This window comes from Nipponia nippon, unplaced genomic scaffold (genome assembly GCF_047370975.1).
Source record: "Nipponia nippon isolate SJK-2023a ecotype South Korea unplaced genomic scaffold, ASM4737097v1 scaffold_6, whole genome shotgun sequence".
NCBI lineage: Eukaryota > Metazoa > Chordata > Aves > Pelecaniformes > Threskiornithidae > Nipponia > Nipponia nippon.
The window spans coordinates 58,046,945-58,073,048 of record NW_028262380.1 but is presented as its reverse complement, the minus strand read 5'-3'; the positions used below and the strand labels follow the sequence as shown (position 1 = coordinate 58,073,048).

Genomic DNA, 26,104 nt, shown 5'->3' with positions numbered 1-26,104 from the left:
TGGTCTAATACACCGTGATGTGAAGGCGGGGGTGGGTCAGTGATGTTACACTAATGTGAGAACAGAACCAGGCTCTCGATGTTTTATGTGAATTTTTAACTAACAGGCTGTAGTAATGTGGTACCCATTCCAGAACCCTGTCACAACTTGTACTGTACGTTTGAATTATGTTTATTCATCAGCACCACTTACTAATCTCATGTTCTTGTCATTCGTGTTGTACCCATCCTCCATGCTTCCACCTAACCACACAGGGAGCATCTGGCTTAGACGGAAAGCCAGGACCCCGGGTGAGTCCCTCGTCTTTCTGTGTTGCTCTTCGTTACGGAGTCCGTGTGCTTTCCAGCGGCTCTGCCGGCCGCGCTCACACACTGCACGGAGGAAGGAAGGACAAACGCCGCAGGAATTTTCCATGCTGTATAAGAGAGGGCTTCGAGCAGACTTTTAGGGCAATGCGTGTGGGAAGGAGAATGTAATTCTTTGTAGAAGAAGCTCTGAATCTTAAAAAGGCAGTTTGGTTTTGAGTTTTGGTTGGACAACTGCCTTGGTTGGGGTGCTGATTTTCCTGAGTAAGGTTAGGGATTTAGTTTACACAGGAAAACATACTTGTTCAATGCTAATATGGAATCAGTGAAATGGGTGATGACCTGCTGGGGTTCTGCCGCAGGCATTCTCATATTAAACATAAATGTTAAATCATTTGCTTTTTATAATGATAAAGAAATGGATAAAGTGAAAGAGGAGTGGAGTTATGTATTTGAAGGCTTCTGTAAGATTCACATTTATCAGTGCAACAAGTAAGTCCACCTTAGAGGTGGACAGTTCAATTTTAAAAATAATCAACGTTTTAAAAAAAAAAAAAAAATCTTTGTTTGACCCTTCCATTTTTCTTGGCAAAATTTCTTTCAATAAATTTAAAATCTTTGTAAATCTGATGACTTCCATGAATAAAGTAAAATCCAACTAGAAGAAAGATGGGTTACCTCCTAACAGGAGAGCTTACAGGTGGAGTTCTGAAAACCAAATGTAGTTGTTTGGTCAGGTCCCATCAAAATTAAGTCTGAACTTTCAACCGGTGAAGACTGATTCCATGTTAGTTCTTGGCTAGAAGACAGCTATTAAAACTAAAGACTTGTAAGAACAAGACCTCTCTCTTATCCTCGTTGTTTCCTTTCATAGGGTGTAGATGGCCCAGCTGGTCCCCATGGCCCTGCAGGTCCTAAAGGAGACCGAGTAAGTATATGTTCCATGTGCTTCTCTTTACAAAGTGACTGCTGCAACGGCAAACTGTCATATGGCTACTTACAGCGTGCCTAGATGTTACTAAACATATCAGTATCTTATCTGTTTAAGGATCAGCCCAGAACTGTATATGCATTCTAGTTACACAGACATTTATCTGTTTAAGGGTTGATTTTGTAACTCATTAACTTCAGAGGAGCTGGTATTTTGTCCTGACTAATCAGTAAGAAACTTACAGGACTTTCAAGTTCATGGTGCCACACAGAACATAATTTTCGTTGGTTTCATTATTTTATGTAAATGGATTGAGAGAACAAATTGGGACCAAAGAAGATAGTGTGATCTGATTATATACATATGCAGTGGAAAAAAATTAGTATTCCTCACCTCTTTGCACTTAAATGTTTTATCTTGAAAAAATTCTCTAGCCTCTATAAAACTTAAACTTTTCTTCTTTTTTTTTTTTTTTTAAGCTTACGAGATAGGAGCGCTCCTATTGCCTTTGAAATATTCACAGTAAATTTTCTCCAATGCAGATAGGATAGGAACCTTAATCTTTAAGTGTGAGCCTGTCATCTTTAACAATATAACCATCAACTTGTACAACAAAAGAAAAGATGATACCTTATACTAACTAAAACCTCCAAGGATTTGCCAGCCCAGAATTTTGCCTCTTTTGAATTTCTCACTTTATCAAAACAGCTGTGCTAAAATGACTTCAGACTTGCTGTATTAAGGATGCAGCCATATGGCACAGGTCCAGTTAGCTTTAACGTCAGTACATCTGAGAAAGGTATGCATGACTTGATGATTCATTTTTCTGGAGGTTCGTGTTGAGAAATAAACACAAGACATGCAGCACAGTCAAAACAGGAACAGTAGACTGTAGTTACCACTCAGGCTAGTTAACTGTCTGAAGGACTTGGGTATTTTTCTTTTTTTCCTAGGAGATTACAGATTCAAGTCTTTTTTTCAACTAGGACTTAACTTTTTTTTCTATCAACTCTCTGAAAAGATAGTTGAACATCATCTGAACTTCAGGAAATAATTTAGATGAGTTATACATGTAGACGCACATATAAATACTGTACATTTTACTCTTGCATTATGAGCTTTTATCTTGAAGTATATGCATATGTACTACTGGTTGAAATTTCTTTCAAAAACAATGTACTATAATATAAACTATTCTTCTAATGTATGGAAGATAACTATAATTGTTTTTTCTTATGAAAGTATCCGAGGTCATAATAAGTCAAACAGCTAGATCTAGAATCAGCCCTACCATGGCTGTTGACAAGTAGTAGTTACAAAGCAGATAGGAACTGCTGCGATGTAAATTGGTTCAATAATTGCATGAGCACAGAGGAACAGATTTGCAAAAATATAGAAACTAAGGCGTGCAAGAAATTCCTGCACACCCAGCCTTTTCTGTGTAGCTAAATAAATGGGAGGAAGTTCACAAGAAAGATGGAAAGGTTTTTTTTCCAAGCAATCAACTAGCAAGACTATTGCTGTAATTGTTAATTTAATTATTCAGTACTGTTTGGGAGGAGAAGTTGTTTATAGCATAGTTATCCAACAGGTGCCTGGTGTTGATATATGTTTTGTTATCTAAATAACAAATCATGTGTTTTTAATGCAGTTTTACAACTTGCGTTTGCAACTGTTGAACTTGTTCATGTGAAAGCAGGAGGAAAACATTTTTGCCTGGAGACTTCAGACATTGCCTTTTAATTAAAAATGGTGCATAGCACCACTGCTCACTATCACTGGACAGGATCACATTTTGTCCATACTGATAAGAAAAACCTTAGGCCAATATTAACCTAGAAGGGCACTAGTGATTCCTAACGTGAAACATAACCACATTCTTAAATCCACATTATTTAAAATTTGGAAAGACAATCTCATTTTAAGAGAATACATGTAAAATGCTGGTCACTATACATTTATGTCTCCTTAAAAGTTTAAGGAACACAAGTATAATCAAACTGAAGCCTAGTGATTTCTTCTATAGAAATCGTGGATTCATCGTTACATAAGCTGCATTTGTGGCACTGCTGAATTACTCTTCTTAGGTAGAACGGACTGTTGTGCAAATTAGGTTTGGTTGGTTTGTTTCCAATTTTGCTATTTAATTAAAATAGAAAACATCAGGCAGTCTTTATACAAAACTTATTTAGATGGTGAGAAAGTAGACTAGGAAAATAGTGCATGTCACTAGGAAATAGGAAAACATGAATTTTAGAACAAATGCACTATTAACTCACTGTGTGAGCTTAACCATGTAAGTTTCTCTCTAAAGTTTAAACTGTTCATTGATTATTAAAAGCTAACACAGGACTTGACACTTCCTGAAGTATGATACTGGTGAACATTCCAGTCTTGTGGGTTTGTGCATTTCTTTTGGTAGAAACAGAAATGGTAATTAACCGTGTGAATTAACATCATTTATTAGGCTGGTGTCTTAGAGTCCTTAAAAATTCTTCAGCTATTGAAAATACCATTTTGCTAGGTGCTTAGAGAGCTTTTACTGAGACCATCTTCATTAAACGGAGGAGTCGATCATAATAGCCCTCTGAATCCGGCTGTGTACCTATTAGTTTTGAGAGGACATAGAGAACATTGGTAAACAGATAAACATCTTAAAGGGGACATGTAAACCTGAACGGTAATGACAGGCATAATGTGAATCCAGCTTCTTGTCCATCTAAAAGAAGCTGAAAGACAAAATTAATGAAATGCTGATTTCCAGAAACTCTTGCCTTGATGGCACAGACCTGGTTTTGAGCTTGGTTTTGGCTCTCAGGTGTGTAGCCTGTGCAACACTGTCATCAGTACACACGTACTGGGAGGGAAAGTGCATTCTCTTTAATTTGGTTAAAATGTTTGTCACCATGACAGTGTTATGAAATCTCCGTATCAATCTTAACGGAGACACCAATTATGAAGCTTTATTCATGCAAATGGTCGTTCATATTCACCCATGATTCAGAAGACTGAAGTGAAATAGGAGGCAAAAACAAAGGCTACGGTTTCTGTTCTTTGGGCACTGATGAATTGTCTTACAAGAAGATATTAAAAACCTTGAAGTTTGTGCATGTCTGTTTCCCTGAAGGAAATGCTTTATCATGATGGCTGAAGGCAGTGTGCCCATGACAGTCCATCAATCTTATATAATCCATAAACATTCAGGACCTCATCTGATATTCCAAACACATTTCAGCATGTGCTTTGTATTGGAGGCAAAAAATTGAGATACATTTCTCTATTCTTACATAACGGATGAGATTATTTCCTCGACTGATACATTCAGTATCTTTATGTCTACCATATGTTTAGCAATGTTATAGGCCTGTCTTGAGAGGACTTTGTACAGTCATCTTTGCTGTTGAAGATTTAAAAAAAAAAAAGATACTTAACTACTCTTGACGTATTTCAAGTATTGATCAAACAGTTTTGTAGCTGTTATACACATAGGTCAGCACATTAGTTTCTTCTCAGCAGAAAGTTTTAAACCTGCAAGGGATTTACTGTTTTGAAAATCAGCTGCTACTTCCCAGTACCTCCTATTGTTCTGCAAGGGCATCCAGCCGAAGTGCTGCTCAGAAATGGCTGGAGATTAACAGAATCCAGAAAGATCAGACATTACACATCTAACCACCACCAGACTAAAGTGAGTATAGACAGTGTCCACCTATTTAAAAATGTGAAGTATCTAAAATAGACCAAATGTCAGTTACTCTGACAAACTCCTTACTGCTGTGATTATTCAACAACAGGTTCAGACTCAGTTTATTCTGGTGCCTGCTTTTTTGTTTTATCCAGTCAATAAAATTGTGACTTAGCAGCCCATTTTCAGAGCAGTGCTAAGGGACTTGGCTGTGCCAATGATCACCACTATTGGTTAGGCACACATCTACATCTCTGTCTTGTGCTTTTAATAATACAGTAATGAATTAATAATGAGTAGTAAATAACCCAAATTTTTAGAGGATCTTGTACACAGAATTATCTCAAGAGCTTAAGTGCAGCAATTGCTGGGATGAAACACAGCACTTCTGTATGCCAGGAGCCTTGCACGAAGCCTTGCATTAGGTTATTTTAAGAAAAGAAGGTGAAGGAGGGATCCAAATAACCCTACGTAACAAATCCAGAGTAGGAGCTTTGAAAAGTGGAGGTGGCCGCGACTATTTTTTTTAATCTTATCAACACTTTGAGCAGTTTAGTTCTCTCAAGAGAGTATGGCTTTTCTGCTGGATTTTATTCAGAAGAAAGAGTGCCACAGTCTGAAACAAGCCTGCTGCCCGCACCTACTTACCAGCCCTGCCTCCCTAACAAGGTCATGGAGGGCTGTGCTCGCAGTTACATGGGCTAATGTCGGCTGACTCAGGAAGTTTATCAGGAAGATATGAATCTTGATGCAGAACTACTGGAGAGCAAAGGTGATTACTACTTTCAGCCTGAAAGTTGTCACCTTGACATTTCATTTCATTTCAAAAAGTTTGCTCTATGTTACGGTTGCAAAATTATTTTGGTAGCATCCCTCTAGAAACTGGTAATTTTTCCGTGGATTTTCATGCAGAATGAGATCAAACATCTGGAGTAATCTCTGTACTTGTTTGTCTTGCACATTAATACAGTTTTGATTTAATAAACCAGGGTATTTACATCACTAATCTAGACTCCAATGGAGAAGTTAGCAACACAGTGCAGTGCATGGGATAATCTTCACAATGTCACTGTTAATAGCATTGCCTGTTTGAATACAAACTTTGATTGACACATTATTTTTGCTTGTCACTGTGTCACATCTTAGCTGCTGTGCTGGAGCTTGATCCTGTATATCCTCAGTTTTCATTGCAACATTGGATTTTTACTGAGCACGATGTTGCAGCTGTTACAAGCTTAAAATTGAAATCGGTGCAAGTTCAGCTTGAAAAATATTTTCGGTTACTAATAGATTTAAAAACAAATGTAATATCATATGCCTGAAAAGTCATTTTGCCTAGAAAGTAATACACACCTTCTCTTTGCCCCCTTAATCATTTAATAAAAACAAATGAGCTTGGATATTTTTCACTCAAAAGATTTAGGAATGCATAAACTTTAACTTAAAGCACTTGGTAGGGATCATTTCTAAGACAGACAATTATTTTGTTTGCTTGTTCTATAATCTTTTCTTAGGGCGAAAAGGGAACTGTAGGTGACCCTGGACCCAGAGGACCATATGGCTTGCCCGTAAGTTACACATAGTTTGTACACATTGCGATTTTCATCACTCCTTGATTAAACTTTGTGTGCTTTATGACTGCTTTTCACCTAGCAATACAATTAGTTGGAAAAGGCATAGATAGATAATAACCCCTGACAGTGCAAGGTCACTGATCTGTATCACAGACTTAGATTCCTACCCATGCACGTGATCACGCGAGAGTAATGAAACAGACCTGACATGAACCAGTAAGAGAGAGGAAATCCAGAATTTAAGTGCTCCTGTTTCTGCAGCCTGTGGCCGTCAGCTGTCTGGGGACCATGCGAGAGTGGCAGGAGCTCAGGATGAACTGTGGAAAGCTGTGCGTTTCTTAATGTCAATAAGCTGCTCGGATTTCCGTGCTGCAAGGCTACTTCACCATTATATTTTTGTTTTGTTTGACACTTCAGAGACCAGTTTTGTTTTCATTTCTGTGCCGTGTGCTCAGAAGCAATTTGAGAAGTCCATTCTTGATCATTCATAGGTGGAGATGGTATGCTTTAAGTCAACCATTTAAATTATATTATCCGTTTCTAAAATATGATTGTGAACTTCCTTTGGCCTAATGACGATAGCCCCAATAAAATCAGTTGACTTACTCTGTTTACTTTGGTGATGACTGGGTCAGATGTGTACATATACATGTCTGTTCTGTGCTTTGACACAAGGAAAGCTGTGTAAATGTGCTTGGCCAGGCACAACCAGCCTTTGCGAGAGACTTGCAATGTTTCCATACCCTCTCCAGTCTAATCTGTTTGATTAATTAATTTAAGCTGGAATACAGACTTGTGGTTTAATTGGATCCGTTTAATTGGATCAGGAGTCAATGACTAGAGACAGTTTTCAGGCTCCATGGAGTGTTAAATTAGCTTGCAGTGCATGTTTATCTGAGGGTCACTTTTGTGAGTTAAATTAAAAAAAAAAAAAATCCAATTTCTGTTTCCCCTTCCTGTGAACTAAAAATGAAAAATTATAGGCTTTTCTGTATTTTTAGCTTGCTCCTGGAATCTGCATACAAACAAAATTTTACAGTGAACTAAGATTTTACAGTCAAGTTATCAGTTCCTGGAAATGTTAAACACTGACAGAAATGTCCTTCACTAACGGCAATGCTGTGTGTACAGCTGTAGCAACATGGGGGTACCACTGTATAGAGGGAGCGCAGAAGCCCGGCATCAAGGCGGCCGTTGCTATCGCAGCTTAGGGACGCTAATGTGATTTATATGGTTCTTTGGCAGGGCAAAGATGGCGAGCCTGGCCTTGATGTAAGTAATACGTATGACCAATACATTCTTAATGGTAGGTAAGCGTCTTTCAAGAAATAGCTTATTGAGTGTAACACCTTTGTTTCCATTTAGCGTGCATGCAGTACATACAGAGAGTGTGCTAAATGATGCATTTGCTCTTTCTCTATAACAAAGAGGACAAAGATTATGCGATATGCAGCCCATATCGACAGACCCTACCAGATATAGTGCTTAGTAATACAAGTAGTTGGTCCTTTGGAAGTCAATAGCTGAAAAACTGCACTTGGTAGGAAAGTATTCAGACTTATGACTCAATCGTAGAAGAACAAGGAGTCACTAACATTTGGTTAGGTAAATTTATCATAATTAAAGAGAATAATTCCATAACCTGTAAGGATACATTTCAAAATATAGGCTCTTTCTTTGGCATGCTAAAAAGACTTATTGAAAGCCTTTTCCTCTAGTCCTACACCACAGTCCCTAACTTGGACGAGTCTTTTCCAGAACGTATGGACTATTGCCATTTTGAGTGATATGATTTCTTTCCATTGCTGGCAAAATGACTCTACCAAACACTATGACTTACTTGTCTCACATGCTCTTATGTGCATGCATGTGTGCACACATAACACACATATGCATACAAAGCATGTAGTGAAATCATCTTCCTTATGTTTTCCAAGAGCATTTGAAAGCTTAACCTGCATGTGAATAAAAGTCGACCTGTCTTTTTCCATTTTGTTTTTATAGGGTTTCCCTGGTCCTCGAGGAGAAAAGGGTGATATAGGAGAAAAGGGAGAAAAGGTGACCACAGTGTTATTACCTGTTGCTTGATTCCTCAGCCTAGTCAGTTCTGCTGTGTTTATGCTATAAATTGTCCCGTTAAAATGTATCTTCGTTTTTACTGTGTGCCAAAAGGCAGGTCACAGATACATGCTAAGCAAAATCATGAAAAAACATGAAAATTTATGCACAGAACTAGTCGTGTCAACATGTCCCAAAGCACAGCTTGTTTTTAGGCTCATTTTCTCCAATCCATCCTACGCTTGCTGAACATCCTTGTCAGCCTGAAATTTTTAATGCAGACATCACTGGAATGTGTCATTGTTGTAGCAATTTTACACTGAAAACCCCAGCTCTGTTCCTTGCAGTATTTGCAGTATAACTGTTGGTCCTAGTGTACCATGCCTGTACACACTACCTGTCCCACACCAAATGGATAAGGACAGGGACTGTTTAAATTTTTATTTCTGGGCAATGTCTTATTTACAACTAAGTACTTTATGACACTTGTGAATTGAAATTAAATCATAATACCCTACTGTTCTGGTAAACCAACTAGACAGTGATGTTAACAGAAACAGCCTAACTTCATTTTCACTGTCCAGACACAGCGACTTGGAAAGTTGTTTACTAAAGCACTGTAGGACTAAATGCGTGCAGAGAAAGCTCATGAGCAAATCTTCCCTATTTCTAACCAACACAGAGCCCAGTTGCTAAAACTGCTGAATTAACACTTGCACCAAGCCACTTAATATAAAAGTCCATACACACAGCAGGTGATTTTCCTACTTCAGACAACTGTCTTTGCCTAGCTGACATGTACAGGGTTATACTAGGTCCGCTTCCCATCATGGTATCTTAAAGAAGAAGCAGGGTTAAAAAGTCACCATGGCTGTTTGAGTTCATCTCCTTTTCTTAATACTGTCAGGCAAAACACTTCCCAAAAATGCATTGATGAGGGTACTAATGAAAGGTATCCTTCCCTTCTGCCCCTTGTTATATTGCTTAGTTTGCACTCAGAGATCACTGGTAAGGTACTGATTTTGCAGAACAACTGTTGCTTAAGCAGGTGGTCTATGAATATTATAAAGGCAGCGTCTGACCTGGCAGAGTAATCACAATGAATGTCGAGCTCTGGCTTGCTGTCAAAGACTACAGGTCTGTCTGTCACAAGTGAACAGCTTTTCTTTTTGAGAGCAGTTATCAGTAGAAAGGTGTAACCGATAACTGCCAGCTCTGAGAGATGACTGGCAAAATGGCCAGCCTCTGCTAAGTGGGAGTTACCGTAAGTGCCAAATCAAATGAGCTTAACAGTATGTTCTCATACTGGAATACATTAGAAGGGTTGTGTCCAGAAGATTGAAATTATTACCCCTCTCTAATCAGTCCTGGTGAGGTTGCTTGAATACTGCAGATGGTATTTTGAGCCTCCCAGTTCAAGAAAAACTTGAGAAACTGGAGAGGGAGAAGGCTACTAAGCTGGCAGGAGCCTGAGGCACACACAACTAATAGAAGAGATTGAAGGAGGTGGACTGGCTTAGTCTGACAAAGAGGAGGCCAAACCACTTGAAGGGGAGATACAAAGATGATGGAGCAAAACTCTTCTGGGTAATGGCAAATGGGAAAACACAGGACCACAAGCTGCTCCTAGGAGGTTCAGAGTGGCTGTTAGAAAAACCTTGTTCAATAGGAGGGCAGCACAGCACTGGGATGGTTTACCCAGAGAGGTGGCTGAACCACTGCCCATGGAGGACTGCAGGACCTGGTCTGGTCTGACCTGATCTAGGGTCGGGAATCATCCTGCTCAGGATGGGAGGTTAGACTAGGCGACCTCCAGAACTCCCTTCCAACCAGACCTTCTGAGTCTGTGTTTCCCTGTACAGCTAGAGATAGGCAGACAAAATACAGCCATCAGAGCCCCAGAAGATCTCTTGAAGAAAAGCTGGAAAGCTGGTAAAACAGTTGGTTTATATAAATATGATATCATATGAAAATGAAACAGCTGAGATTTTTGCACTTAGGATGTAAAAATATTTTAACATCCTGAAGTCCAGCATGCTGCTTTTGGGTATTAGTTCATTATTGCCAGAGACTGACTAAATAGCTCAAACACAGGACCTCCAGTTGCAAGAGGGTGAGGGTGTGTGGCCACAAGGCACAGTTAGGTCCTTTTTGGAGTTCAGTTGCAATTCAGGCTGCCTGTGTAGCCTTGTTCTTTTGGGCTGCAGGACACATCTCCTAGGGAGTCTCGTCCTCCATCCCCCTAAAAATTCAGGAAAAGGCAAAACCTGTTTCTCGAGGAGAATGCATGGGATAAAGTACTTGGCAAGTCTGACAGATATTTCAGAAACCATGTTATCTTATGGACTTTCAGATTAAGAGGATTGCCAGGAAGTCTGTAGAGTGAAAATGGAATCTCTGCCTTAAAAATTCTCAGAATATTCAAAGAAAATTAGAAGGCAAAGGAAGGTCTTTCTCGGTGAAAAATCAGGGAAGATATAGCTGAGACCTTTGTGAAAGAGACTTCTGTTGCACAGTTTTGACACATTTTTTCCAGAAATGAGGGAATACTTGTATCTTGCAAGTAAACTATTTTCACCAAAACCACCTTAGTTGCATCAATAATTCCTTTTCCAAATGGAAGGCTGACTCTCAAAAGACACAAAGTAATGTAATTAATAGAAGCTTTCATTATAACAAGTTTTCTCAGTTCTGATGTTTTTCCTTATGTAAATTACTAATTATCTATGACCAAATTGGTGTAACAGCACCCATTTCAACAGAGATAAGCCAGTTTACAAGTTGAGGGTCCAGCTCATGATTTCTAGTTTTTTAAATATTCCTTACAGTATTGGCTGTTAGACTGGCATCACACAAATTGAGATTAGTGAGTTTCTAGTTAAGAAACTTTATTCAAATTGCATTGCAAAAACGTATGTCATCACTAACATTCTATTGAGAACCAATTACACTTGTTTCTTTCATAGACATGCTATGATAGGCAGGGAATACATCTTTATTCTTCAGTTTGAGATGAGTCCTAGACTGATGGTTGTTATTTTAGCCTGGCAGTAGTTCTGCTACAGTGAAAGCAAGTCAGTGTTTGCATTATGTCTGCTTAACTTGGCTGTAAAAATAATTTTTAAAAGTGTTCTAGCTGTAATTACTCATATAAAATTATAGTCCAGGAGCACTCAGCACAAAAAAGGGTTTGTACAATTGATTTTGTATTTTCAAGTTATATAAATAGAAAAAAAATCCTTTTAAAAAAGGAATAACCTTTAACAAAAGGTAGAGATTGTGTTGTGGGGAGAGGGAGGGAAAGGGGCCATGATCCCAAACGTGCAGTTGTGTCTCTTGTTATAAATATTGACAGAGGAGTATGATGTGTCTGGAATGATGTGTCCAGTGGCTGGAAAGGCATCATCCTTTTCCCTCTACACTCTGCGTTGATGAAAATCTGTGCATGTGAGGACTGGAGATTGTTCCAGCTGTAACAGTGTTACAGAAGTGCCACAGTTCTCTAGGCACTGAGGAGGGGCAGGAAGGAATTTTTTTTTAATCTTCATCAGATGTAGATTCTCCATATCTCCAGTGGATCTCTGTAGTTCAGGATAAGGAGGTGAAGATTAAAAGGCAAGAACTCAGTCCGTGGAAAAAGTAGTAAGTACTCAGGAAATCCAGACTATTCTCCACACAGATGAATGCTGCATTGGTTTGAATAAGATCATAGGTTTGCCCTGCAAAACTGGAAGTTTAAATAGTTATCTGCTCACTTGTAAAACAACAAGTTAAAGAAATACAAGTCCTAAAGATATAAAAAAAAAGTCAGAAACCAAACTGTACTGTCCGTTTTCAGAATCATTTTTTGAGTATGTCCATGCTCTGTGCTTGCATACACTCACAGCAAATATATTGGTGTTACATTGAGCCCAAATAACATGAGATTTAACCCTGAAACTGTTGGGCTTCTGTGCTATGCTGTCGTGTTTGTAAGTCTAAGATGAAAACCTAGCCAGCTTACAGTTCCTGACTTGTGGGGATTTTTTTGACATCACAATCTTATAATTTGGTAAAGAAGGGTAATGTTTGGGTTGCTGTTTTCCTAAATATTATCCTGTGACTTTTTGGCACACAGAAAAGATAGACAAGAAACTTTGCTTCTATCGTGTCATGAATGCAGTATGTTTTGTTCATGGAAGATTTTTTCATTTGAATGTGTCAAGTATGCTATGATATATGAATAAGGTGCTTTCCTTCCTTTTTTAAATATGATATAGCTAATTATTTTTTAATTGTGTAAAAACAGTTTTTCTCTCTTGTTAATGGATTAAGTCTTTCTGTACTGGTGTGGAACTAGTTAAATGTCTATTTACTATGCTTCACCAAAATCCGTCTGTCTTTCCAAAGGGGCATTCCTTCCTTCTCCTTCTACCTTCATTCCTTACAATTCCTCTGTCTTTTTTACCCTTTTCCTCACAAATTAAATCCTCCCAATAGCCACAACCTCGCTTGCTGGTTCTCCAATGTCATACTAATTTTCCTATGACTATTTTTCCCATTTCTTTGTGATATTCCTGATTTACTCATCCTTCCTATCCCATTTTTTACAATCCTAGTCCAATTTGTTTCATTTTTTTAACAGAACCTTTTTTGATTTTTGTGAAATTGAGAGCAAACCTGAAACTCATTTACCATTGTGATCAACTGGTGTGAATTCAATTATAAAATGAAGTCTCTAAACATCTTATACTGCTTGAAGGTGAGGTCATCTTTGCAGGTAGCTTTGTTGAGGGGAGTCCACTCATTTCTATGAGTAATTAAAGCACTGGAGGTTTTACATTTGAAAAGAAAACTCAGTGTGAAATCAAAGGACTGAATTTTGGAAAAATAAGTAGATGAAACGTTGCCTGCCGTAGAGAGAACATTTAAATGTTGGAATATTTATATAAAGAATCTAATTATCACTTCAGATTACTTTATGATACCAAGACATTCATTATGAAATCATTGAAAGCATCATAGCACCTCTCCATCAAGCAGTTTGAATGTTTTGATTCCTGTAACAGGGTTTGAAATGGTCGTGTTGTATTTGGAGTGACAGGAGTGCACCCTCAGTGGTGTCTGTGGGTTTCTGTGGACACCACTGAGAACAGGATTTGTCCCAAATTCTTACCAGAGCGCAAAGGGTCGGTTCAGCAAAGGATGCTTCAGGCCAAGTTTACCCTTCACGTGACATATTGGAAGCTGACAGAATATAGCCAGAGACCAGCTCTCCCTGCAAAGCATCCGTGCCATAGGTCTTTTTTAGAGAGACTATGCTGATGTACTCTGCTCTTGCAAAGTTACTTCTGACTAGTGACAAATCTTCTAGGCAAGCTGACAAATTCAGCTTAGTGGGCGTGTGCGCTTCAGTACTATCACTTAGAACAAATAGGAGACCTCTTATTTTGGATTGTGGATTGGGGGGATTTGCAGATTTGCCTCTGTTTCAAGAACTCAATGATTTCAAGCCCTGTTCTAGGATTCAAAACAGTCATAATACTGATATGAAATACCAACACAAACTAATACCGACTGATTGCAGTTCTTGCTTGTGATCATATAATTTATTTTTCCACATAATGCACCATCCAAACCAGAACACAGTGGTAAGTGTCCTTTCAGCTCTCCGTTGGCTTAAAAAGAAAAACCCAAACTTTTAAACCAATCTTCCTTTAATTTTTTTCCAAAAGAATGAAACTTGTTTTATCCAAACCATTGTATCCACAGGGGGAAAAGGGAAAGAAAGGCAAAAAGGGGCCTAAAGGGGAGAAAGGAGAACAGGGTGCTCCTGGATTAGACGCACCTTGCCCATTGGTACGTCTCACTTGTGTATTGGACAATTCATCGTCCTGCTGTAGACTGATGGAATAAGAAATGAGGGGAGAGGAACAAGCACCAGCTCCTGTGTCACCTGTTGCCCTTTGTTAATGCAGCCTTATCTCAAGTTCTGGCAAATTCTGGAGCAGACTTTGTTCGTCAGTCTCCTAATGTGGCTTAAAGCACCGGACTTAAGACCTTCAGGCTAAATTTGTGGGTTTCGTTGGTGGTTTGTTTTTTTTTTCATTATTTTCTGCCAAACGTGTTGGAAAGGAACCAAACTTGGGATGTGCCAGAGTCAGTGCCCCACAGGTTGAAATCGCACCACAGCAGTCAGCTTGCTCCTCTTCCCTCTCTATTGTTATTTGTTCGCTCCAGCTAAGTCAACACTGAAGGCATTTCCTTGACAGTAACATTGCAAGTTAATCTTTACAAACAGGGATTCCGTGGAATTAAGGGGGAAAAAGGGGAGCCAGGCCAGCCTGGCCTGGATGGGCTGGATGCCCCTTGCCAATTGGTACAGTATTTCTCTTTCCTACCAACCCTGCATGCGGTTCCTTTGTTTGTAGTCAGCCATTCTCAATGTAAAGTAATGTTTTTCTGAGCTGACTTTACATTATTCACATAACACATGCATGTGCATGAACAAACCAGCTGCTTCAGTGATCATAACCGCAATGAGAGAGCACACATTTTTGTTGATACCTCAAATCTAACTCGCAGCAGTTTGCTCCCACATCACATGGCAATTTATAAGTTTGTGTCCTTCCTACATTTTCCCTGAGAACCGTTGGTTTGCTATTTTCCTCACAAAATACCTATTGCCTTACTCACCCTGAACCCAAGTCTTTGTAGAAATCCAGCACAATATCCACTTCTAATCAAGTCTGCTGACTTCTGTCTGCACTGGCTCAGTTCTTCACCCTAGCCTGTCCCAGAGCTACTCTGCACCCTGGACTTCCTTTCAAACCCATGCAGTCTTAGGTGCATGGTTTCAGGATTCGGCCAAAATTACGGTCATGTACAGAACGATGTAAATATTATTTCTAAAAATCAAGTCATAGGTGTCCAGTAAGCCAAGCTGGAGCCTGATCTCCCAGACCTTACACAAGTAACATTTTTGGTGTCTGGCCTGTTCATCAAATAGTACTCAAACAGATCTGGAAATTAAAAGCTTACCTGAGGTTTGTAAGAAGATAACGGTCTGCAGCCCAAACCCTCACTGTCTTTGTTATTTAACGTCTTCAATTTAATGGTCTTACCCTTGGAACTTACCTTCCTGGAATACACACGACACTCCCCACCCTATGTTAGCATGAATTCAAGTTCCCACCTATACTAAAATGCTACCTGTTGACCCTCTCCCTTGTACCAGTCTGGCAACAGTGATTTTTATTTAATGGCAAAGTACATTTAAATTCTTTTCCATTTAAAAAAAAAAAAAAGAAAAAGAAAGAAAGAACAGTACGTACACATTTCCTAAAGATACAAGGAAGATTTTCTTTTTAATTGTTCGCAGTAAAATTTGATCTGCATGTTCTGATATTGTTTGGTGGTTAAGCACGGTTCTCTAAGATGAATGTTAAATTAAGTAGATTTTATTTCAACTATAGCACTTCTAATTTGAAGTCAATGGATTTTAATCTTAAATACATAGTCCATTAAGATTATTCCATAGTCCATTTTGTTTGCTTCCAATTAATGGTAACCATATCTCATATTTTGTTGGGGATAATCAAGCATGCTTTTGTAATTTAAAAATGTTTCTCTATCTCTGTATTATCATTTATATCTGGAGATTCACTAACAATCGTTGATGGTTGAAAAATATTCTGTTCATAGGTAATTACTAGAATAAGCTGTTAAGCAAACAGCACTGTTTCTTGCTTTAGGCAGCAAGCTGTTCCCATCAGATTACATGCAAGCACATTCAAAAATTCTCATTAATTACTATCTTCACATGTTCATTCACATAATAAGTATTGTTATTCTATATTCTGAAAAAAATGTCAAGGCCGGATCTTTTTTCTGCTCATGTATAGTTTAGTAACATGATACGTGCTCCTAGTTCTGAGCATATAACTCTCTGGATAAGCCCTGTATAGCCCTGTAAGCTGAAATGAGTTCCATGAAAACCAGTATGACTGTGGTCAAAAGTTGGCTCTGATCTTACTGGACACATGGCGATATGTGAAAGTAGGGTGGTGACAGAAAAGCAATGGAGTGATTCTCACTAATATAAGAAGAAATTAGATGGCCATATTGTCCAAGCGATGAAATAATCAGTGCTGCTGTACTGCCCTGCTCCCACCACTGATGTTTTCTTCCACTGGGTCACCTGAAGTATGTTCAGGCCCTAAGATTTTGCTGTTTCATTCAAAAGCTAAGAATGACAGTGAACAGAAAATATCCTACTCAGATTTGAGTCTTGCTATCTTGTCATTGGGTTAACTTTGTACTAGGGGGCCATAAAACACAATACTCTCCAGATAAAAGTGATAATATTTTTTTGCTCATTGATCTTGTACGTTCAGCTACAGATTGTTGTGCATAACAGATTCTATTTAAAATAATATGCAGCCAGAGCTCTAACAGCAATAGGAAACTGATGAAGATGTTCTAATGATTTAGGGAAAAACAAATCTTTATGGCAGAGAGGTGCATGTATGTATTTACAGTGTAAACCTTCTCTCCTTTGGCTCTTCCTTCACCTTGAGAGCAAGAAAGGAAATAAGTTAGGAACTGGTAGCTACTTATTAGATAAAAAGTCAGAGCTGCTTCAGCTGTTCTAACAGATATTGATGGAATATCTATCCTATCAAACTTAACTATGCTTTTTTTTTTTTTCCCCTCCCCTTGAAACAGGGTCCTGATGGATTACCAATGCCTGGATGTTGGCAAAAGGTAGGATGGGCAGAGCTTTTTCTTTTCAGGGGCAGTACGTCCTTGGCACCCAGAAAAGCCTGTCACAGTCATACTGAACAGTATCAGGATATACTTCAGAGCCTCTTAGACAGATGCATGCAGCAACGCTAAATAAGACCTCTCCATGACAGTAGTTGGTGTGATGAGGTTGTAATATATGTAGAAGTAATAAGTCATTGAGGCAGTATAGTAGAAACAGTTGGCGTTAGATTTCTGGAAAGTTCAAGACTTTTCTCTTTCATATGAAGACTCACACATCCTTTGGTTTCTGCACATGATCACTGTTTCTCATTCGTTATAAAAGCTCATGGATAGGGCATTTTTATCAAATATTTATGTTGATCTATATGACATTATTTTTCTGGGATACCTGGAAGAACAATGCATCCTGCCCTTCTCTTTGCCTTACCTTTCTATTCTTCAAAACATTCTCCTGGTTGTTATGTTGTATGCTAATATTAACTGGCAACATTATTTTAGTAAACATTTGACCTAGACAGTGCTAGATTTAAAAACATAGCATTCAGAATAATGCAGGTGGAGGGATACTGGCATATAATACGTTAGAAAACATAAAGCATAAGTGAAATCCTGGGTGTATCTATCTCTGAAGAATAGCTGGTGCTGAGGAAATAACTATCCGTATTTGCAACTCTGCCGTATCTATGCATTTGGAATACAAATCTGAAATATCAATTTACTAATTTGATTAACCTGTATCTCTTTTTGTCTCTGCAGTGATGAATCTAACCTTACAAGCATGAAGTTGTGTATATAGTGCTCCACTTTTTGTATTTATAGTTGAAAACCGAAAATTTGATTTTACAAGTCTGAGATATGTTTACATGTAGCTGCTTCTACTTGTTTGCAATAGTCCACGTGTACATCTTTTTTTCACTTACATCTGCAGTTAGATGTTATATAACTGCAGGGTAAACCTGCAAAGATTCTCTCTCTAATGAGAGAGAGAGAGATCTCGATACAACAATCAATAATAGAAATCTGTTTGTTTCTGTAAATTCTTATATTTTGGCTTGTGGACCTGCATGGACAATGAGTGCCATGAACTAGTTTACAAGAAATTGTGACCAAATAAGAGCAAAATGCTATGAAATGTACTGTACCAGCTGCCGTTGGAGTTTATTGACTTGGCTTCCATGACCATCTTAAACACTTCACTGATTCATGCCACCATATCTGCTTGTATGGACTAAAAGCATGAGTTTGTGTGCCAAACCTGCTTGTTGTGTGATCACGTCACGTGCTAAATGGCTGCTCACGGTGACCTTTGATTCCAGCTTCTGAATCATTTCCTTTTGTCATCTCAAGGGAGTCACACCATGGCTTATTGCTAAAAAGAGATAAACCAGAGGAGGATAGAAAGAGGCCTTGAATTTTTGGGGAATAGAGTTCCAGCTGCAGGTGGATGGCTTCCAGTCTTGCGGGTCACCTGGCTCCTTTGATCAAAGAGGGTCCCGCCTGTTAATCAGCATTGGTTTGCCTTGCACTGCTCACGGTCGTGAAGACATTCACGACAGGCCCTGTCGAGTCCTTAATCAAGAAGGAAAGAAGTTTGAAGAAGAAACCAGACTTCTCTGTGGGTTGTTTGAAAAGGTTACAGAGGTGCTGCAAGGATCACTTGATGGCAGGCACCGCCTGAAACCAGAAGCTTCTCAACCTTCCTCAAGGATGGACCGAGTATGTGCTCTGCGTATTGTATTTTGGGACTGCTGGAGGAAAAAGCATTCTTGAGGCGGGGATGAATCAGAATATCTGGAGGAGGAGGAGGATAATGGAACTGACCAGAGACGTAGGTACCATGGTGTGGTTTTCAGGTGATTCAGTTTAAATGACACAAAACTAGCTTAACTTCTCTGCAGAATCTTGGAAGCTATGGTTAATTTTGTTTCCTTTTCCCGTAACTGTTGCCATAAAGGATGCATTTCAATAATCTATTCAACATTTGTGATGATGGCATTGAAGAAAATACTTCAAGCCACATGTTCATCTTGTTTCAGTATTAACAGTTTTTAATTCAGAGTCTTTGAAGCCTTTAAGTCTAAGAGAGAAAAGAGTTTATTTTTGTGTTTCACAGACTGATTTATTCATCTTGTTCTTTTTCTGCTGTTATAGTGACCTTAGTGGACATTATTACTCAAAAAACATTGGAGAGAAACAAGTCTGTGTGATTACCACTGCACACTTGTCATCGCACTACACTGTTAAAGGTGTCGATATTTCTCCATTTCTGTTCAGACGATTAGCTTTCTAGAGAAAAACATCGGCCAAGTTTTGCTTCTCCACTTGTTTATTGCTAGAAATACTTAATTTGTGCACATTTGTAGTTTTTGCCACGAGGTATTTTTTCCAGTTTTGAGTCTTCATATGGTGCACTGTAGTTAGTTTGAGAGACTACTTTATGAGAAATGGTGCCATATTTGGCAGATGGGAATTCTTTTTATATCACTTCTGTTCCTAGTGTATAGCAGGATGATCACAAACTTTTTTAGCTACTTCTCTGAGAGTTGTCTTTCATACGTAGACCAAAACTAAAGTTGAGGAAGACAGCCTGTCTCCATCCATGTGTGGGCACCTTGCCCTTCTTGGAATGCACATTTTTCTTTGCTCCATCATTTCTAAATCACATGAAGATGGGGACCTGCTGTGGTTGCACTTTTCGTATTGCTTCATAATCTCAGATCAATGGAAATGCCACTATAATGCAATCTTTCACCTTGCTAAATCTTTATTGCCATTTTGGTGTACCAGAGACAAAAACAGCTTTTCATGGTGGAAAATCTTCCATACATTTTTAAAACTAAAAATTAATTTAGTGGTGTCCATCTAGTAGTACCTTACTAATGAAAACAAAATTCCAGCACTATATAGGTATATATACTGAATATACATATATATTTTTACTGCTCAATTCCATCTTTCCAATAGTAAGAAATAAACAAGTGTTCACAGATATCAGGAAAAATGTTTTTCTTTGCTTAAATTTTCAGAGATGCAAGTATCAACCTGTTTGAATAATCATGATTACAATAGTAAAAGCCTTCACATGGCATAGACTGAATATAAAGTGCTAATAATCAGAGTGCTACAGCAGTAATGTGAATGAGGGACTTTCCAGAAAGAAGGCAAGAGAAGCATGATGTAAGCCCTCCAACTTGCCAGTTTTAGTCTGCTTGTTTAAGAAGCACTATCTCAAAAAAACAACAGGCTGAGGAGCAAGCTGCCTGCCTAACAGAAAAGAGTCTCTTATGCCTATGCCCTGACTTGGCACATTTGGCTAGGTATATTATAGATGTGAAGAGTAGCAGTTGAATGTTTTTATAAAATATCAAATACTGGCAATCGTACAGTAAGATGAAATATCTTTTAAACGTCCCTCAGAGTATTCAAATGCAAAATCAAGTAGGATGTTTATTATCTGGCTAGATGTTTTAGCAATTCCATATCAAGACTGTCAACAAACACAACTCATTTAAGAACATTGCTCATTTAAGCAACAAGATAAAGAGCTATTAAATGCATGCTGTCATTAGCACATTCATATTTTTTAAATTTGTATATCTATATTTTTAAACTGTCCTCATAGCATCCATTTCTACATGCATCAATAGAGCTAGCAGAACCTTGGTTCACAATTTGTTCATTCAGGAAATAATTATAGATGCTACTGTTAAGCATTAGTCAAAACTCAATTCTCCTTTAACTCCCCGACACTGAGGCCCTGCTGAAGAAACACTTAAGCACCTTTATTCACTTTCTTTTCTGTCTTGTAAAGTAATTTCTTTCTTTAACTCCCGCCAGGTAGGAATACTTTTTTTTTTTTCCCCCAAATAATCTAACTTAACTTTTTTAAGCTTCTGTTCTGTTCAATATCGTGAAAGGTTCATTCCATTTAAATGATCATGGGTGAACAGCAGATAAACAATTTAATTTGACAGGCTAAACTACATACATAGATTTGACGTTAATATTTGCATCTCAAAGATTGACTTTAAATGAAACCTAACAGTATTTAGAGAAGTTGCATGTCCAGTACAAGAAAAAAAAAAAAAGAATTGCGTTTAATATTTCATCAAGAAAAGCACCCTGTGAAGACTTGCAACTGTTTATTTTGTTTAAAAAGCAACTATTTTTGGTGCTAGTATATATTTTTTCTTTTCATGGCAAAGCTACAGTTTGAACCAGCTGTGTGTTCTTCTATCTTTTAGTATCATTCCTCCAAATAGATATGATTTGTTTTGTTTAGTTTGTGACAGGAACAGTAGTTCCTCTACCAGTCTTTTCAGTTGTAGAAATGTGTAGTGGTATTAGTCTACACAGTTTCTATATCCCTGACTTTTTCAGGCATGATTAATTCTTGTTTCTTTGAGAGTTTTCAGTATTTGTTTCATACCAAGTTTTGTAATCATCTGTTACTCCGGTGTTTTATAACCACATTGTGCAGAAGTTCTGCTACAGAAGCAGCAAGTCTTTTAAGCACTGTATGGAATATGTCTGACATACATGGTCCTTGTCTTCATATTCATAGATTAGCTATGGGGAATCTTTCTTTCAGGATGCTTTGGACACCTTTTATTTTTTTTCCTGAGGTAAAGCATGAAATGTTAATTCATGGAACAGTGATACAATGTATTTTTTTGCTTTATATTTTTATTTATTGCTGATTTTGATGTCACGTTCTGATCGTGTAGCAAGGCAGAATGACACTCTTCATCCAGCTGTTTTTATATATTCTTTTAGTCTACCGTGTAAGTAGTATGAATGAGTTTCAGAATGATCAAATCCATATACCTGCACATGTGTAAAGTATAGAGTTTAAAAAGGGATAATTCTTAAGATTGATGTACAATGTGGAAAGTTAGCATTGGCTCCATTGAGCGTTACACTTGTGGAAGAGTGCACGTGAGCATCAGTTACTCAGTTACGCCAGCGGAAGAGAGGAGACAACCCCAAATGAGACGAGCAGACCTTTGGTCCTTGCGGGAAGGTGGTGCTGCGTAAGGCTAGGGGCCCTGTCAGGAGGTGCGGTTTGGATCCTGGATCCCATCAGGATTTAGAGAGCGTTGTCCCACTGGCCTCCGCAGAACCAGGATTGTAAACCTGGGCTCAGCTGTGCAAAGCTCTTCACTTGGCTGTGCCTCCCTTTCCCCAGCAAGGAAACGGGGGGAGTGATGCATCCTTCCCTCGCAAAGCACTTTGAGACACGCAGAAGGAAGGACCCAGGTATCGTGCTTACTAGCAAGGGGAATATTATCAACAGTGGGGTTTTGCCTAAATCAGGACCGCTTCAGTGAGTAAAAACGGCAGAGAGACTCCCCGTCTATTGAATGTGATGAAGATGCTCAAGGCATGCAGGAAATTTGAAAGGAAAGGTCAACTTCTGATCTCTGCTGCTTAACCATCTTAAATTACATTTTTAAATCTCTGTATTTTACCTAATGAGAGACCTAAATTTTCACACTAAAGCATCACACAAAAGACTAATATCTGCAAAGATAGTGGTCAAAAGAAAGTCTAATTTTCAGTCATTGCAAAAAATGATTCAATTTCAGTGACCAGAATTAAAACTAACACCTGATATTTTTTTTATTTTTTTTTTCTTTCTGCAACTTGCTTTTATGGATCTGAATGTTGTTGTAATGTACAAATGAAGGTTTTCTTGCACCCTCTGTATTGAAGTATTTTACATGGTGGTTGGATTCATTAAATGCTGGTAGAAACAAGTGCCTGCCACCATCATTTCTGACAGAATTTGAAAAAGATACTCCACAAAACAGTGGAGTTTGTATTTAAAAAAAAAGGATTTGGAGTGTTGGTTTTGTTTCATTTTGTTTTTAAATGCATCCAATTATCAATGCTGCTTGGAAATTAAATTTCTTTGGAAAAGAGGGGGCCTTAACTTAACCTGGGACCGTTAGTGTTTTACGTGTTTCTATTTAAAAAAGAAATTGTATGAATTTCCCAGATACCATTGGTACTTGCACACTTCTCTGAAGTATTACGAAGAGTTGGGTTGGTGGAAGAATGTTTTACATATTGTTAACATATATGTGGATATTCTTATATTATTGTACATGTTTGGGAAAATATCACACAACTTTAAAAATGTTACTAAGATGTATGTATCTGACTTTTTCCTTTGGAAAATATTATATATTTTTATTTGTATTTTTTACTTTTTTAAGTTCATCTATATGTGCCGTTATTTTTGTATTGCAAATGGTCTCATAAATGCAGTAGAAGAGATAAAAATACAAAGAAAAGTAATTTGGCAAAGATTACAATGCTTGGGGGAAAAAACACGTGGGTCAGTATCATATTATCAATACTAGAAATATTTTGAGTGTCTTAGCACTGTAAATATGTCACGAGACCTCTTTTGACAAGTAGCGTAAAGAATTGCAAGGTTTTAATCACCCATTTTAATTTGTTATTAATTACCACTTTCTTGTGGCCTCTGGTCCTGACTTAATTGAACCCGATCAAAGAGCATGCTTTTGTTTTTATTATTAAAATTTCTCCTTGTTTTTCAGTTGAATACTGTTTTGTTTTCTTTCAGTTTTGTACTTCAGGTTTTGTGTCTTGCTTGTGAGAAGTTGATCTTCAGAATTATTTTTACACTATTTATGATTTATTTTCATAATGTAAAAAGTGTGTAATTATTAAAATATTAATCCAACCATTGGTGCTGATCTTGCATAGTTATAAAGTTCGTAGTGTTGGCGCAAAAAATTATTCTAGTCTGCCTGGATTGGGAAAAGCGTGTGCTGCGTTGTGCCAATCTGTAGTTTGAAATCTAGTGCAGCTCGTGTCAGTCAATATTCACATTCACACAAAAATCAGGGCCTTTGCCACATGTTCCGTTTTCCTACAGCGTGCAATAAAAAACCCCACCCCGCTCTTCCTATTCTTAATATGTCTTCTCCCTTCAAAGTCAAGTCCTTTCAGTCACCTTTTCTGAACAGGCAGCACAGGCTACGGGCATCCACAAAAGTAAGGAAGGAAGAAGCTTTGCGGCAAACCTTAGAGCCTTTCCTTGCTCTGCAGAAGCTGCAAGGATCTACCTATTAACCAGAAGTCAAAACTATTGCTTAGGCAAGTCCACAGGCATCCTAAGAGCTAAATAAATAAAACTGAAAAATCACCAATCTCCCCTTTCTGTAATACTGAAGGTGAAAAATAAACCCGAACTCCTGAGAAATGAAGATGTACGCAGGCAGTGTCACGAGTAACAGTGCAAGCTAGAACATGTGAAGGTCTGAACAAATCCAGTTTGTTCAGAAAAGACGGAGCATAATTATTGCAAAATGGTATATTTTCAAGCACCCCGGTCTAAGACGACACATTTTCGCAGGAGTCCCTTTGAACAAAGGACCTTTTTTGAAAACTAAACCATTGGGCAGCAGCTGTAATCTCTTCAACGCGTTATTGAAATGTTTGGGGTTTCTAAATCCCAAAAGATTTCAGACAAACAAAACACTCCCCATTGCTTCCCCTTCCGTCACCTCAGCATTGTAGTCACTCTAGGCTAAGAGAGAGAATGAGCACCGTGGGGGTTTGACCTCTACTCTTAACTCTTGGTAATCTCCATAAATGCCCGTTAATCTTATCTAGCTCTGTATTAGCCTCTTGGGGGGACTAAAAATAGCTTTGCTGCCTTTCCCAGATGAGGTACTTGCAGCTTAACGTGCCCAGCGTCCCCGAGGAAGCGCCCAGCGATGCCGAGAGCAGGGGCTGCTCTGCCGTGCCGCACGCGCGGCCCCGAGGGCTGCGAGCGCTGCTACCACCCCAGCCGTGCGGTCCTGACCCAGGCGAAGTCCTCGCTTTTGCTGCAGTCACTCTTGGCCTTTTCTTCCTTCCAGCTTTCTCTTTTCTTCTCCTTTCGTAGAGGAGGGAGGGCGGTTCCAGATGCTGCTGCAGCTGTCCTGCCAAGACACAAGCACAAAGCATGTTCTGGACAATTCCCGCTTTTTTTTCCAGTCAGTGCCATAGCTACTCTGATGTTAGCCAAATCACCGTAAGCGCTCTGCCTGCAGTCTACGTATTTTTGGTAGTATCATTACCAGTATGGAAACAACCAAGGTGCTCTGGCTGCTGCTAGAGCTAACTGTCTGTGGGTTTCCTATTGAGTCCTTTTACTGTCTCCCTCTTATTTTTCAGTATCACGCTCCCTCTAAAGTCAAGCCTCAGCTAGCCAGCGTCCTACAGCCTTCAGGTCCTCCTGCACTCATGGGACACGACTTTCCTTTGGCATCCCCTTCTGTCCAGATACCTCCTTCATAATTCTGTGACATGCCAAAGCACACGCAGGGCTGCATGTGAAATGCCTGCTGCTTCTCCCTCTCATTTTTTTTTAATGGAGCTTCTAATTAAATAAAGGCCATTACTCACATCCAACTCTGCTTTGTGGGCCTAGGAAACCTGCTAATCCCTGCCCATTTGTAACAAGGACTCTATGGAAGTCAAAAAAATGCAAGAGAAGTGGATTTTTATATCCTCATCTCACACAGCTTCACCTAGTGGTTCCATTATAATAACCACACACAAAGAAAGGTTTAAAAACAAAAAGAACAAAACAAAAAGAACAAAAAACAAGGAACTGGCAAAGCATTCAAGTAGTAACAACTGCACCCAAATAAATATTAAAAGTAAACAACAAGGGAATGCCAAAACATTGAAGTCATGTTCCTGCAAGCAGAGTCTTTCTGTCTTCCCAGGGTTATGAATTCGCCTTGTCTTCTGTTGGCTTCTGCTGCTTTCCAGACGGGGT

The 26,104-nt window shown here is 38.6% G+C and overlaps 1 protein-coding gene across 1 annotated transcript in view; it reads left to right on the top strand.

The window, feature by feature from the left end:
* Nucleotides 1–25,253, top strand: part of COL25A1 (collagen type XXV alpha 1 chain) — a 328,598-nt gene extending 303,345 nt beyond the window's left edge. Inside the window, exons 31-37 of the mRNA XM_087737719.1 lie at nucleotides 1,180–1,233; nucleotides 6,433–6,486; nucleotides 7,738–7,764; nucleotides 8,497–8,550; nucleotides 14,831–14,908; nucleotides 17,257–17,295; nucleotides 18,055–25,253. Coding sequence (XP_087593845.1) covers nucleotides 1,180–1,233; nucleotides 6,433–6,486; nucleotides 7,738–7,764; nucleotides 8,497–8,550; nucleotides 14,831–14,908; nucleotides 17,257–17,295; nucleotides 18,055–18,057 — 309 coding nt within the window. The 3' untranslated portion in view covers nucleotides 18,058–25,253. The remainder of the gene's footprint in view (nucleotides 1–1,179; nucleotides 1,234–6,432; nucleotides 6,487–7,737; nucleotides 7,765–8,496; nucleotides 8,551–14,830; nucleotides 14,909–17,256; nucleotides 17,296–18,054) is intronic.
* The last annotated feature ends 851 nt before the right edge of the window (nucleotides 25,254–26,104 follow it).